General features: G+C 41.1%; 1 protein-coding gene across 1 annotated transcript in view; it reads right to left on the bottom strand.

The window, feature by feature from the left end:
• Positions 1-550: 550 nt before the first annotated feature.
• Positions 551-15,251, bottom strand: part of PTPN2 (protein tyrosine phosphatase non-receptor type 2) — a 426,691-nt gene continuing 411,990 nt past the window's right edge. Inside the window, exon 10 of the mRNA XM_053714893.1 lies at positions 551-917. Coding sequence (XP_053570868.1) covers positions 896-917 — 22 coding nt within the window. The 3' untranslated portion in view covers positions 551-895. The remainder of the gene's footprint in view (positions 918-15,251) is intronic.

The raw sequence follows: 15,251 nt of genomic DNA, 5'->3' as shown, positions 1-15,251 counted from the left end.
GTGTGTCAGGTCAAAGCAGCGCTCCTGACATGGACTTGAGAGAAGAAAGCAGTCTGCGAAACTAGTCAAGCCCGATTGCTGTAGGAGCTGTTAATATGAGTTGGGATGGTTTCGCAAAAGAGACTCTCCCTGCATCTCCGGACTCTAACTTTCACCCAAGCCCTCACTGAGAAGCCCTATAGGGCTACTTAAAACTCCTGTCCCATTGCGAAGAGTAATACCCTCCATAAGAGACCTCCGAATCTTCTGCACCTCTCTGCCACCTCCTGTGATGAAAGGCAAAGAATGACTGGGGGATGAGGGGAGTGGGAGAGATATTTAAGCCTTTGGCTGGGGTGTCTCTGCCTCCTTCTGGTGGCCAGGTTCTTAATTCCCAATAGTAATGAATGGAGCCGTGGACTCTCTTCCCCTTTAGATGGAAATTTGGGTTCAGTGTCCCTTTAAATGCTAACAATTGTATTGATTCAGGTTATGGCAAACCTTGTAGAGATTAAGAAAAAAAATAACTTGCAGAAACTCACCCATTTAAAGTAAGAAAATAAACAGCGCATTAACAGTTTAAAAAAATATTTAATGCTGTTAAAAAGTATAAAAATACAATGTGAATGAAAGAATGATACAAAGTACTCTTCTAACGTATTTTACATATATCTCTAAATGACATGCATTAGAAAACACCCAATGACATATGAAGTGCGCTTGTTTTGCCAATTCTCATGCTGGTGATGTCCTTCTCTCCCTGGATGGAGTAGTTTACGTGGTAAACAGATAACACAATGAGGTCAGCTCATTGCAAAAACCTCATAAAAGGTTCCTGGAGAGAGTTTCAGGTCTTGCTTTGCATGTCAATTGTTTCGTAGTATAAATGTTGCAGGATAATCACAAGTCGTGGCGTTTAGGTGTCGAGGAGCCTCTGCCTATGACAATGCAAAACAAAATGACCGATTCAGTAAGTTACGTGGCAAAAATAAAAGTGAAACTTAAAGTCTATGGTATAACTAACAAGCCATCCTCTTGTTTCCTTAAAGGGACACTGAACCCATATTTTTTCGTTCGTGATTCAGATAGAGCATGCAATTTTAAACAAATTTCTAATTTATTCCTATTATCAATTTTTCTTTGTTCTCTTGCTTTCTTTTTTGAAAAAGAAGCAATCCAAGCTATTTTTTGGTTCAGAACCATGGAAAGCACTTGCTTATTGGTAGGTGAATTTACCCACCAATCGGCAAGAACAACACAGTGTGTTCACCAAAAATGGGCCAGCATCTAAACTTACACTCTTGCATTTCAAATAATGATACCAAGAGAATGAAAAGAATTTGATAATAGGACTAAATTAAAAAGTTGCTTAAAATTGCATGCTCTATCTGAATCACGATAGAAAAAAATTGGGTTCAGTGTCCTTTTAAAGGGATAGGAAAGTCAAAATTAAACTTGTATGATTCAGATAGAGCATGACATTTAAGACACTTTTAAATTCACATCTATTTTCAAATGCACTTCGTTCTCTTGGTATCCATTGTTGAAAAAGAAAAACGCACATATCATACACTAGTGGGAGCTGCTGCTAATTGGTGCCTGCACACATTTGTCTCTTGTGATTGGCTAACTAGCTGTGTTCAGGTAGCTGCCAGTAGTGAAATGCTGTTTCTTCAGCAAAGGATAGCAAGATAATGAAGCAAATTTGACAATATAAGTAAATTGGAAAGTTGTTTAAAATTGCATGAACATTTTGGGGGTTTTCTGTCCCTTTAAAAATCAACAATGAAAACATCCTGGGGCTTTTTAATTTGTAATTTTGTGTATGAAAAAAAATGTACAAGTTCCCTGCTTGAATAGGATGTTTATAAGAATAAAATAAAAATGTTGACCTGCAACACTTGTAAGCAAGTATAAAATTTATAGTATGCAGTATTTTTGATTAAGGTATGATTTAACAATATTTTAAGGGACTATTTTTTTTAATTACAGGGATATTCTAGTGCATGATCTACAGCATGTAATTTTTGCCTCACTGGTTAATTTTGTGTTTAATCCCTACAATTTAAATACATAGTAAAGTCTCACTTTTACACACCTCAGGCATATCAGGATTAGCATTGCTTGCAACTATCAACCTGGAATTTACATATGAGTGTTAACTCCTTTGCAGGAGTTAACTGGGTAACATTACATGCTATAACATTATATTGCATTACATGTTCCTTTAATCTTTATAAGGGAACATCAACCTATATTATGTAGAATTTCTTAAACTTTCTTAAACATACAATGTAAATTACTAGTAGACTCTACAATATACTAGAAGTGTTACTGCAGTGCAAAAAAAATATCAGTAGCCTTTAGTTTTTGTGCGTTTGCATGTAGATTACACACAGCTCTTGTGATTTTTTTTAAAAAAAAAGACACAGACAGATCAAGTACTTGTAAGACATTTATTTTTCTTTTTTCATCTTGAATACAAAAAGTGAAAAGTATAACATGGACTGTATGTTTCAGAATAAACAGTCAGGAAGACTACTGTAGTTATATTGCCATGGTATTAAAATCAGGTAATTCTATAGAACAATGCCCTATTACAAATGTGCTACATTTAAAAGGCATTGCCAGGTCAGCATTAGCATAACCTTCTGAATACATATATTTATATACAAAACCAGGAGCCAAGGTCTTTTGTACATTTGTGCATTCTATTCTATGTACTTACACTAAGGGTTAGGCTGCAGGTTCTGCATTTCAATTCTACAATGTAAATGAAGCAGAACACACAGTATAATGTACCCAAAATAAGTTCTACAGCACAATCAGAAGCTAAATAGTGATCTGAAGCAGATTATACTAATCTAGAAAACTCTGAGAAGTTTCTGGGATTTTTTTTGGGTCAACTTCTGTTCAGTAGTGGTTATTAGACCACATAGAAAAGCTTATATGGAAAACCCCCCACAAATGACCATTTATTAGGCTTGTATAAAAATATTTAAGAAAGTATTGCCAGTAAGGAACCACAGATCAGTTTATGGCTGCATAACAGATGAGGCGTGCCCCAAAATATTGGTTTGCATACATGGCTATTAAAAAAGGTACAGTTTACTATTTTCTCATGTAAGCCTATTTAAAGTGAAGGTCAATTTAGATGAATCGGGGCCGGTTTTTATTAATCCTATTAAAAACAAGGGCACTTTAATTCATCAAAATTGACATTTCACTCATTTTCTTCAAAAACTTACCTTTTAATCCTGACAGCCGCTGCAGAGCTTCCTCCGCCCGTCGCAAGCCCTCTTCGCGGGTCCAAAATGACGAATCCGGCTTCCTCCAATCACGGCGTTGCCTGAGGCCATGATTTCCCCAGAGGGAAAGCTGTGATTGGAGGAAGCCGGAATCATCATTTTTCATGTATGAAGAGGCTTCCGACAGCCAGGGGAAACGCTGGAGCGGCTGTGAAGATTAAAAGATAAGTATTTGAAGAAAACGAGTGAAATGTCAATTTTGATGAATTAAAGTGCCCTTGTTTTTAATAGGATTATTAAAAACCGGGCACCGATTCATCTAAATTGACCTTCACTTTAATGTCGGTCACCTGTGGCCTAACAACAGTATCCAAAAGAAGATGACAAAACAGCAGAATTTCATCATATAGAAATATAAACTTGCAGTTAAATGACTTAGACTGATCCTTGTGAGTCTATATTGCAGGTACAATTTGCAAACGGAACAATTTGGGAGAAATAATTCAGTAGACTGATTATAAATTAAGAAGACTGTAATGCAGAACGGTTACTGATCTAAACACAGTGCAGCAAACATGCAGTACACACATACATATAAGTATATGTGTCTTCTTATACACAAATATTGTGAATACTAATCTGATTAATGCCACCCTTGAAGAGACCAGACTGCACCAGGCATAATGAACGCCTTAGGCCAATTCAGTCACGGAATGCAATTTAAAAGGACATTAAACCCAAAATTTTTCTTTCATAATTTAGAAAGAGAATGCAATTTTAAACAACTTTCCAATTTACTTCTGTTATCTAATTTGCTTCATACTCTTGATATCCTTTGCTGAAAAGCATATCTAGATAGGCTCAGAAGCTGCTGATTGGTGGCTGCACATAGCTGCCTCGTGTGATTGGCTCACCCATGTGCATTGCTATTTCTTAAACAAAGGATATCTAAATAATGAAGCAAATTAGATAATATTAGTAAATTGGAATGGTGTTTAAAATTGTATTCTCTACCTGAATCATGAAAGAAAAAATCTGGGTTTAATGTCTCTTTAAAAGGACAGTGAACTGTAAATCTACTGCTTATTTGAAATTCAGACAATTTTTTTTTCTCCTATTTTCCGGCCCCCCTGTATCATGTGACACAGACTAGTATACATATAAGTGCGAATATAAAAAAAGACTATGCAAAATTTGATAAATGGAAGTAAATTGGAAAGTGTCTTAAAACTACATGATCTGCCTGAATCAAACGTTTATTTTGACTTGAGTGTCCCTTTAATGTGTTTCCAATTAATTTTTATACCAGCTGCAGAGTATACAATGAGAAATACAATGAGAAATTGCTTCTTTATGTTAATTTTTGTATATAAAAGTTTGTTTTGTTTACGCAGGACTACCTTGTCTGAATGAAAGATCAGATAAGGAGAATCACAATGTAAGGCAGATAACTCAGAGACTCTTCGAGCCGAGGAAATAGCCATCAAAAACAGAACTTTCCAAGATAAAAGCTTAATATCAATGGAATGAAGGGGTTCAAATGGAACACCCTGAAGAACTTTAAGAACCAAGTTTAAGCTCCACGGAGGAGCAACAGTTTTAAACACAGGCTTAATCCTAGCCAAAGCCTGACAAAAAGCCTGGACGTCTGGATTCTCTGCCAGACGCTTGTGTAAAAGAATAGACAGAGCAGAAATCTGTCCCTTTAGTGAACTAGCGGATAAGCCCTTTTCTAAACCCTCTTGTAGAAAAGACAATATCCTAGGAATCCTAACCTTACTCCATGAGTAACTCTTGGATTCACACCAATATAAATATTTACGCCATATCTTGTGGTAAATTTTTCTGGTAACAGGTTTCCGAGCCTGTATTAATGTATCAATAACCGAATCCGAAAACCCACGCTTTGATAGAATCAAGCGTTCAATTTCCAAGCAGTCAGCCTCAGAGAAATTAGGTTTGGATGGTTGAAAGGACCCTGAATTAGAAGGTCCTGCCTCAGGGGTAGAGACCATGGTGGACAGGACGACATGTCCACTAGGTCTGCATACCAGGTCCTGCGTGGCCACGCAGGCGCTATCAGAATCACTGATGCTCTCTCCTGTTTGATCCTGGCAATCAGTCGAGGTAGCAACGGAAAAGGTGGAAACACATAAGCTATGTTGAAAACCCAAGGGGCTGCTAGTGCATCTACCAGCACCGCACCCGGGTCCCTGGACCTGGATCCGTAACAAAAAAGCTTGGCGTTCTGGCGAGATGCTATGAGATCCAGATCCGGTTTGTCCCAACGACGAATCAGTTGAGCAAATACCTCCGGGTGGAGTTCCCACTCCCCCGGATGAAAGGTGGCAAGAGTGAGACTCTGCCCAGCGAATTATCTTCGAGACTTCCAACATCGCTAGGGAACTCCTGGTTCCCCCTTGATGATTGATGTAAGCCACAGTCGTGATGTTGTCCGACTGAAATCTGATGAACCTCAGTGTTGCTAACTGAGGCCAAGCTAGAGGAGCATTGAATATTGCTCTTAATTCTAGAATGTTTATCGGGAGGAGTCTCTCCTCCTGAGTCCACAATCCCTGAGCCTTCAGGGAATTCCAGACTGCTCCCCAGCCTAGTAGGCTGGCATCTGTTGTTACAATCGTCCAATCTGGTCTGCGAAAAGTCATTCCTTTGGACAGATGAACCCGTGACAACCACCAGAGAAGAGAATCTCTGGTCTCCTGGTCCAGGTTTAGCAAAGGGGACAGATCTGAGTAATCCCCGTTCCATTGACTTAGCATGCATAGTTGCAGCGGTCTGAGATGTAGGCGCGCAAATGGCACTATGTCCATTGCCGCGACCATTAAGCCGATTACTTCCATGCACTGAGCTACTGATGGGCATGGAATGGAGTGAAGTACACGGCAAGCATTGAGAATCTTTGATAACCTGGACTCCGTCAGGTAAATCTTCATCTCTACAGAATTTATAAGAGTCCCTAGAAAAGGGACCCTTGTGAGTGGTAACAGAGAACTCTTCTCCACGTTCACCTTCCACCCGTGCGACCTCAGAAATGCTAGAACTATCTCTGTATGAGACTTTGCATTTTGAAAACTTGACGCTTGTATCAGAATGTCGTCTAGGTACGGAGCCACCGCTATGCCTCGCGGTCTTAGTACCGCCAGAAGTGAGCCCAGAACCTTTGTAAAAATTCTCGGGGCCGTAGCTAACCCGAAGGGAAGAGCTACAAACTGGTAATGCCTGTCTAGAAAGGCAAACCTTAGGTACCGATAATGATCTTTGTGAATCGGTATGTGAAGGTAGGCATCCTTTAAGTCCACTGTGGTCATATATTGACCCTCTTGGATCATGGGTAGGATGGTCCGAATGGTTTCCATCTTGAACGATGGAACCCTGAGGAATTTGTTTAAGATTTTTAAGTCTAAGATTGGTCTGAAGGTTCCCTCTTTCTTGGGAACCACAAACAGATTTGAATAAAACCCTTGCCCCTGTTCCGTTCGCGGAACTGGGTGGATCACTCCCATCACTAAGAGGTCTTGTACACATTGTAGAAATGCCTCTTTCTTTACTAGGTTTGTTGATAACCTTGACAGATGAAACCTCCCTTGTGGAGGAGAAGTTTTGAAATCCAGAAGGTATCCCTGAGATATAATCTCCAACGTCCAGGGATCCTGTACATCTCTTGCCCAAGCCTGGGCGAAGATAGAAAGTCTGCCCCCCACTAGATCCGTCTCCGGAAAGGGGGCCCTGTCTTCATGCTGTCTTAGGGGCGGAAGTAGGCTTTCTGGCCTGCTTGCCCTTGTTCCATGACTGGTTGCCTTTCCAACCCCGTCTGTAACGAGCAGTAGCTCCTTCCTGTTTTGGAGCGGAGGAAGTTGATGCTGCTCCTGCCTTGAAATTACGAAAGGCACGAAAATTAGACTGTTTGGCCTTTGATTTGGCCCTGTCCTGAGGAAGGGTGTGGCCCTTACCTCCAGTAATGTCAGCAATAATTTCCTTCAAGCCGGGCCCGAATAAGGTCTGCCCTTTGAAAGGAATGTTTAGTAGTTTAGACTTAGAAGTTACATCTGCTGACCAGGATTTAAGCCATAGCGCTCTGCGTGCCTGTATGGCGAATCCAGAATTCTTAGCCGTAAGTTTGGTTAAATGCACTACGGCATCCGAAACAAACGCATTAGCCAGCTTAAGGGTTCTAATCTTGCTCAAAGATTCATCCAATGGTGCTGTGCGAATCGCCTCTTCCAGAGACTCAAACCAGAATGCCGCTGCAGCAGTGACAGGCGCAATGCATGCAAGAGGCTGTAATATAAAACCTTGTTGAAAAAACATTTTCTTAAGGTAACCCTCTAATTTTTTATCCATTGGATCTGAGAAAGCACAGCTATCCTCCACCGGGATAGTGGTACGCTTGGCTAAAGTAGAAACTGCTCCCTCCACCTTAGGGACCGTCTGCCATAAGTCTCGTGTGGTGGCGTCTATAGGGAACATTTTTCTAAATATCGGAGGAGGGGAAAAAGGCACACCGGGTCTATCCCACTCCTTGCTAATAATCTCTGTAAGCCTCTTTGGTATAGGAAAAACGTCACTTACACACCGGTACCGCATAGTATTTATCCAGCCTACATAATTTCTCTGGGATTGCCACCGTGTCACAATCATTCAGAGCCGCTAACACCTCCCCTAGCAACACGCGGAGGTTCTCAAGCTTAAATTTAAAATTTGAAATTTCTGAATCCGGTCTCCCCGAATCAGAACCGTCACCCACAGAATGAAGCTCTCCGTCCTCATGTTCTGCAAATTGTGACGCAGTATCAGACATGGCTCTCGTGTCATCGCCGCGCGCTCTGTCCTTAACCCAGAGCTGTCGCGCTTGCCTCTTAACTCGGGCATATTGTATAATACTTCTTTCATAACATTAGCCATATCATGTAAAGTGATTTGTAAGGGCCTTGATGTACTTGGCGCCTCAATCTTACGCACCTCCCGAGCGGGAGACGAAGGTACTGACACATGAGGAGAGTTAGACGGCATAACTTCCCCCTCGTTGTCTGGTGATAATTTCTTTATCGGTACAGATTGACTTTTATTCAAAGTAATATCAATACAATTGGTACACATATTTCTATTGGGCTCCACATCGGCTTTTAAACATAATGAACAAGCAGATTCCTCTGTATCAGACATGTTTAAACAGACTAGCAATGAAGCTAGCAAGCTTGGAAATTACTTCAATAAGTTAACAAGCAATATAAAAAACGCTGCAGCGCTTTTTTAAAAAACACAATTGAATAACAAAGAACTAGTTCAGTTATAGTCAACAATTCTTTAAATGTATTAATTAGCAGAGGATTGCACCCATTAGCAAAATGATGATTAACCCCTCAGTACCCAAAACGGATATCAAATTAAGATTTAACGCTTTTATCACAGTCAAACACACTGTCACAGGTCTGCTGTGACTGATTACCTCCCTCAAAAACGAATTTTGAAGATCCCTGAGCTCTCTAGAGACGTCCTGGATCAAAGAGGAAGAAGCAGGAAGACTGTGCTAGAATTTTAACTGCGCAACAAGGCGCTAAAAAAGGTCCCTCCCACTCCTATTACAACAGTGGGAGACCTGATATAACGGTTTCTATGCAGAAATATACGTTAGCCGTGTGGAAAAAAATCATGCCCAAAAAGATTTATCACCAAAGTACCTCACAAAACGATTAACATGCCAGTAAACGTTTTTAAAAAAAAAACATTTCAGATGCTGTGTAAAGTTATTACTAAGCCTGCTACCAGTCGCTTCTACTGCAGTTAAGGCTCACACATTATATCAGTATTAACAGTATTTTTTTTTCAGTCAAATTCTAGTCCCTAGAAAATAACTCTACTGTGCATACATTTATCAGCCTGATACCAGTCACTACTACTGCATTTAAGGCTGTACTTACATCATACGGGTAACAGCAGTGTTTTCATAGTCAATTCCATTCCCAGAAAATATTGTACTGCACATACCTCATTTGCGGGAGACCCCGCATGCTATTCCCATTTTCTGAAGTTACCCCACTCCTCAGAATGTCGAGAACAGCCAGTGGATCTTAGTTACGCCTGCTAAGATCATAGAAAACGCAGGCAGTTTCTTCTTCCAAATACTGCCTGAGATAGAAAAACAGCACACTCCGGTGCCATTTAAAATAACAAACTTTTGATTGAAGAATAATTAAGTAAAAACTTCAGCTCCTCTCGCGACCTCCTTCTTTGTTGAGGGTTGCAAGAGAATGACTGGATATGACATGTGAGGGGAGGAGCTATATAGCAGCTCTGCTTGGGTGATCCTCTTGCAACTTCCTGTTGGGAAGGAGAATATATCCCATAAGTAATGGATGACCCGTGGACTGAACACACTTAACAAGAGAAATTAACATTTTATTACCCATCTCCCAATGGGTGTGTAATTTCCACTGCTGTTTATGTGTACACAGATTTCTATAGCCAATATTTAAGTATAGAAACGTTTAGTATAGGTAGGGATACCATAGACAAAATCCACTATTCCAAATGCTGAAATAAAGGTAAATTATCCATTTGTAAACAATTCAATACACTCCAGCTGGTAAAATGGATCATTGGGAACAAATTAAGGGTGCATTATCTATTTAAATAGCTCTTCTGTGCAAACATTGTGCTTGTACCATACTCCCTAAGATAGTTTAGGCAATCTAAAAACCTAAAATTTACAGAATTTGTTTTTCTTGGTCTTTCTAGGGAGTGTGGGACAAAACACAATTTTTACACAAAGACCTTATCAATATCTAACAGTGCTAGAAAATCCAGGGAGCTGACAGGAAAATGTACTTCTGGTTTCTAAAGATTAAGGTTACGCTAATATTTTGCGGTTTATAATAATTGAGGGGGCTTCTAAGTATCATATACATTTGTTGACCTCTATTTAAATTGAATGAAACAATCTGATAATGTAATTAACACAAAATACTTTTGCAAATCTAGTCAGCGCTACGGAATTTGGCGGTGCTATACAAATAAATGGTAATAATAATAAGTGCTGCAGTTAGCTTTTTATACATTCTACTTTGATCTTACATTACAAACTGCTTTAAAGCCAGGACATACGGTTTATTGGAAACTAAGTCCAACTACATTTGGCCTTAACAACAAACAATAATACTTTGGTAAGTAAATGACAAGAAAACAGCAACAGTTACCTGTTAAATCACAATAATAGACACGCAAGTACTTCACCAAACAATACTATCATAAGTGGAATACTTTACATAACATTCTAACTTTACATGGTCTAAAGTACATGTAAAGTGTAATCTAGCGCTGTAAATCTGTTGGCGCTCTACAAATAAATGATAATAATAATAATAATCTGTCAGGTATCTCACATACACACATGCACCTGTGTACTCGTGTAATAATTATCTTAATATAATTTATTTTTCTATAAAGGCATTAAATTGGTAGATCCACAAAACAAGACAAAGCATTAAACTAAAATGTCTTTAAATCACTGCACCTTTAATAACTATTTAAATTTATTTTTGAAACCAAAGACAAAAAAACCAAACTACATGACACACTGGGGGGATTGATTGTATACAGTTATGGGCGGGAGTCATTTTGGAGCCTAGCTAAGAAACCAATAAATACAACTGACATACAAAGTTTGGTATCTAGACTGTACTTGACTGACAGATAGTAAGTTAAAGTCTTAATTCAATGATGAACAAATTATCAACAAACAATTGGCAAATTCTTACTTTACTGAGGCTAGATATGAGGTGTCCTTGGTGGGTTTAAATAAGATAGGAATGTAATCTGTGTTTTATGAAACTTTACATTGAAAACACAAGTGCAAATTCAGCTTATTCAGCATTTAAATCCTAACATGAAGACAACTAGCATTTAAACATTTAATTTAGATCTAAACATGCTGGAATGAAGTGATGGTCCATGACAGAAAAAACATAAATTATGCTTACCAGATAATTTAATTTCCTTCTGTATAAGGAGAGTCCACGACATCATTGCTTACTGTTGGGAAATACTGAACCTCTCCCACTTCCCCCAGTCATTCTGCCGAGGGAAAAAGGAACAGTAGGAGAAATATCAGGGTATAAAAGGTGCCAGAAGAAAAATATAATTTAGATAGCCGCCCATCGTAGAACATGGGCGGGGGCCATGGACTCTCCTTATACAGAAAGAAATGAAATTATCTGGTAAGCATAATTTATGTTGTCCTTCTTAATATAAGGAGAGTCCACATCATCATTCCTTACTATTGGGAAAACTATACCCAAGCTCTAGAAGACACTGAATGATAACAGGAGGGACAAAAAGAGAGGTGGACCCTAATCTGAGGGCACCAAAGCCTGCAAAACCTTTCTCCCGAAAGCTGCTTCAGCCGAAGCAAAACATCAAACGTGTAAAATTTAGAAAAAGTACGTAAGGAGGACCAGGTAGCCGCCTTACAAATCTGATCCATAGAGGTCTCGTTCTTAAAGGCCCAAGAGAAAGCCACTGCTCTAGTAGAATGAGCCGTAATCCTCTGAGGAGGTTTATGTCCCACTGTCTCATAAGCAAAGCAGATAACACTCCTTAACCAAAAAGATAAGGAAGAGACCTTCTGACCCTTACAATTCCAGAAATAAACAACAAACAAGGAAGAAGTTCATCTAAAATCCCTAGTAGCCTGAAGATAGAACTTCAAGGCACGAACCACGTCCAAATATTGAAGCAAACGTTTCTTCGAAGGAGGAGGATTGGGAAACAAGAAAGGAACCACAATCTCTTGATTGATGTTGCGGTCTGACACGACCTTAGGAAGAAATCCTAACCTAACACCAGATAAGAAGGCTCACATTGCAAGGCAGCAATCTCAGATACTCTGCGCGCAGAAGCAATAACCAGTAGAAAAAGAACCTTCCAGGACAACAATTTAATGTCAACTTCATGCACAGGCTCAAACGGAGCACGTTGCAAAACCTTAAAAACAACATTTAGACTCAAAGGAGAACCCTTAGATCTAAACACAGGTCTGATCCTAGTCAGAGCCTTAGAGGACTGTACATCTGGAAGCTCAGAGAGCCTCTTATGCAGTAATACTGACAGGGCCGAAATCTGTCCCCTCAGGGAACTGGCAGAAAGGCCCTTCTTCAGTCCATCCTGGAGAAACTATAGGATCCTGGCAACCTTAACTTTCAGCCAGGAAAAACCACGCTCTTCACACCAGAATAAGTAGGCTCTCCACAACTTATGATAGATGCAACGAGTAACCGGCTTACGAGCTTGAATGAGAGTATCAATAACTCTCTCATAAAAACCTCTCTTGGCTAGGACTAAGTGTCCACGCAGCCTCAGAGAATCTAGATTTTGATGAACAAAAGGACCTTGTACCAGCAGATCCCTGCGACAAGGTAACTTCCACGGAGGAGATGATGACATCCCCACCAGATCCGCGAACCAAGTCCTTCGCGGCCACGATGGAGCAATCAGTATCACTGATGCCTGCTCCTGCTTGATGCGGGCCACTACCCGAGGAAGGAGTGGTAACGGTGGGAAAAGGTAAATTAGACTGAACCTCCAAGGAACTGCTAATGCATCTATTAGCTCTGCCTGAGGATCCCTGGACCTCGACCCATATCTGGGCAGCTTGGAATTGAGACGGAACGCCATTACATCTATCTCCAGCGTTCCCCACCTGTTGCATATCTCCGCAAACACTTCCCCCGGATGAAAGGATTGTTTGCTGAGAAAATCTGCTTCCCAGTTGTCCACACCCGGAATGTGGATCGTTGACTGCGAACAGCTGTGTGCCTCCGCCCACTCCAGAATCCGAGACACTTCCCTCATTGCTAGGGAGATTCTCGTTCCACCCTGATGGTTGATATAAGCCAAGAGATTATATTGTCTGATTGGAATCTGATAAACTGGAACAAACCCAGAAGGGGCCAAGTCTTCACAGCATTGAAGAATGCCCAAAGTTACAGAATGTTGATTGGGAGGGAGCATTCCTCCTTAGTCTACAGGCCCTGTGCCTTCTTGGCACTCCAAACAGCTCCCCATCCTGATAGGCTTGCGTCTGTAGTCACAATCCCGCAGGATGGTCTTAAGAAGGATGTCCCTCGGGAAAGATGATCTGGACAGAGCCACCAAGAGAGCGAATGCTATACCCCAGGTTCTGTCAACGGTTAGAAGAGCCCCTAGAACCTTTGCAAAAATTCTTGGGCAGTAACTAGACCAAACGGAAGTGCAATGAACTGGAAGTGCTGGTCCAGGAACACAAACCTTAGGTACTGGAAGTGGTCCTTGAGGATTGGAACGTGAAGGTAAGCATCCTTCATATCTATAGTGATCATGAACTGTCCTTCCTGAACTAAGGAAAGGATGGACCTTATTGTCTCCATTTTGAACGAGGGGACATTTAGAAATTTGTTTAAGCACTTTAGGTCCAGAATCGGGCGGAAAGATCCCCCCTTCTTTGGGAACACGAAAAGGTTTGAATAGTATCCCAAACCTCTTTCTGCGATAGGCACCGGGACAATGACTCCTAAGGAGGACAGGCTTCTCTCTTTTCTGGTCTGGAAGACAGGATTGAGAGGAGAAATCTGCCTTTGGGTGGATGAGGCTTGAAACCTATCTTGTATCCCTGAGCTATGACCTCCAGGACCCATAGATCCTGCACGTTCCTGAACCAAGGATCTGAAGAGAGCGACAGTCTGCCCCCTACATGATCCAGAGCCGGATCAGTGGTCACCCCTTCATGCGGATTTAGTCTTGGCGGGCTTATTGCTCTGCTTGGACTTATTCCAGGACTGAGCCGGCCTCCAAGTACTCTTGGTTTGCTCGTGTTAAGCGGAGGACTGCTGTCGTTGGGATTTATCAGAACGAAAGGAATGAAAATTAGAAACCTGTCCCTTAGACTTGCTCTTTTTATCTTGCGGTAGGAAGGCACCCTTGCCCCCTGTAATCGTAGAGAAAATTGAGTCCAGGCCTGGACCAAATAAAATCTTTCCCTTAAAGGGGAGGGAAAGAAGTCTGGAGTTAGAAGTCATATCCGCAGACCAGGATTTCAGCCAGAGCGCCCGATGGGCCTGAACCGAAAAGCCAGAAGCTTTAGCATTTAGGCGAATAATCTGCATGTTTGCATCACAGACAAAAGAATAAGCAATTCTCCAAGCCTTAATTCTTTCCTGGATAACGTTGAGGGGACCCTCCACCTCGATTAATTCCAATAAGCAGTCGCACCAGTAGGTAGCTGCTCCAGCAATCGCTGCTCCAGCAACCGCAGCAACAGCCGCTGCCAGTTGAAACAAATATCCTGTATGTTGAAACATCTTTCTTAGAAAAGTTTCCATCTTTTTATCCATCGGCTCTCTGAACAACGAGCTATCCTCAAGCGGGATAGTAGTGCGTTTGGCAAGCGTGGAGATAGCGCCATCCACCTTAGGGACAGAACCCGACAGCTCCAATTGAGAGCCCGGGACCGGAAATAATTTCTTTAAGGAAGACGAAGGGGAAAGGAAGATCCATTTCTGTCCCATTGGTTCTTAATAATGTTCGCCATCTTTACAGGCACAGTTAAAGTTAAAGGCACTACCCTGTCCTCAAACTCTAATTTAGGAATCAAAGGTTCATCAGGCAGCTTGGCCTCTGAAACCTCTAATGTAGACAGTACTTCCTTAAGAAGAAAACTTAAGTGTTGAATCTTAAATCTTAGGGCTGGTTCCTCCGCAGCAGGAGGCTTAGAGGCAGCAGACTCAGTCCCAGAAATTTCATCCTCTGAAGCCTCAGAGTGCAACTCATCCTAGGATAACAGACAAAGCAGTTAAATCCAATAAATGACATGATGACCCCGGGACAGGAGAGCTATGTTTAACCTTTCGCTTGCGCTTAGCATGGCGAGGTAAAGCACTGAGGGCCTCAGGCACCGCTGTTTTTAACTGTGCAGTAAAATCTGGTGGTAAAAGGCCCCCTCCAGATGGAGGATCAAGCGTGCTACGGGAAGCT

Source organism: Bombina bombina, chromosome 5, assembly GCF_027579735.1.
Source record: "Bombina bombina isolate aBomBom1 chromosome 5, aBomBom1.pri, whole genome shotgun sequence".
In the NCBI taxonomy this organism is placed as follows: Eukaryota; Metazoa; Chordata; class Amphibia; order Anura; family Bombinatoridae; genus Bombina; species Bombina bombina.
The sequence above is the reverse complement of the archived record's forward strand: the minus strand, read 5'-3'. Positions and strand labels throughout refer to the sequence as shown.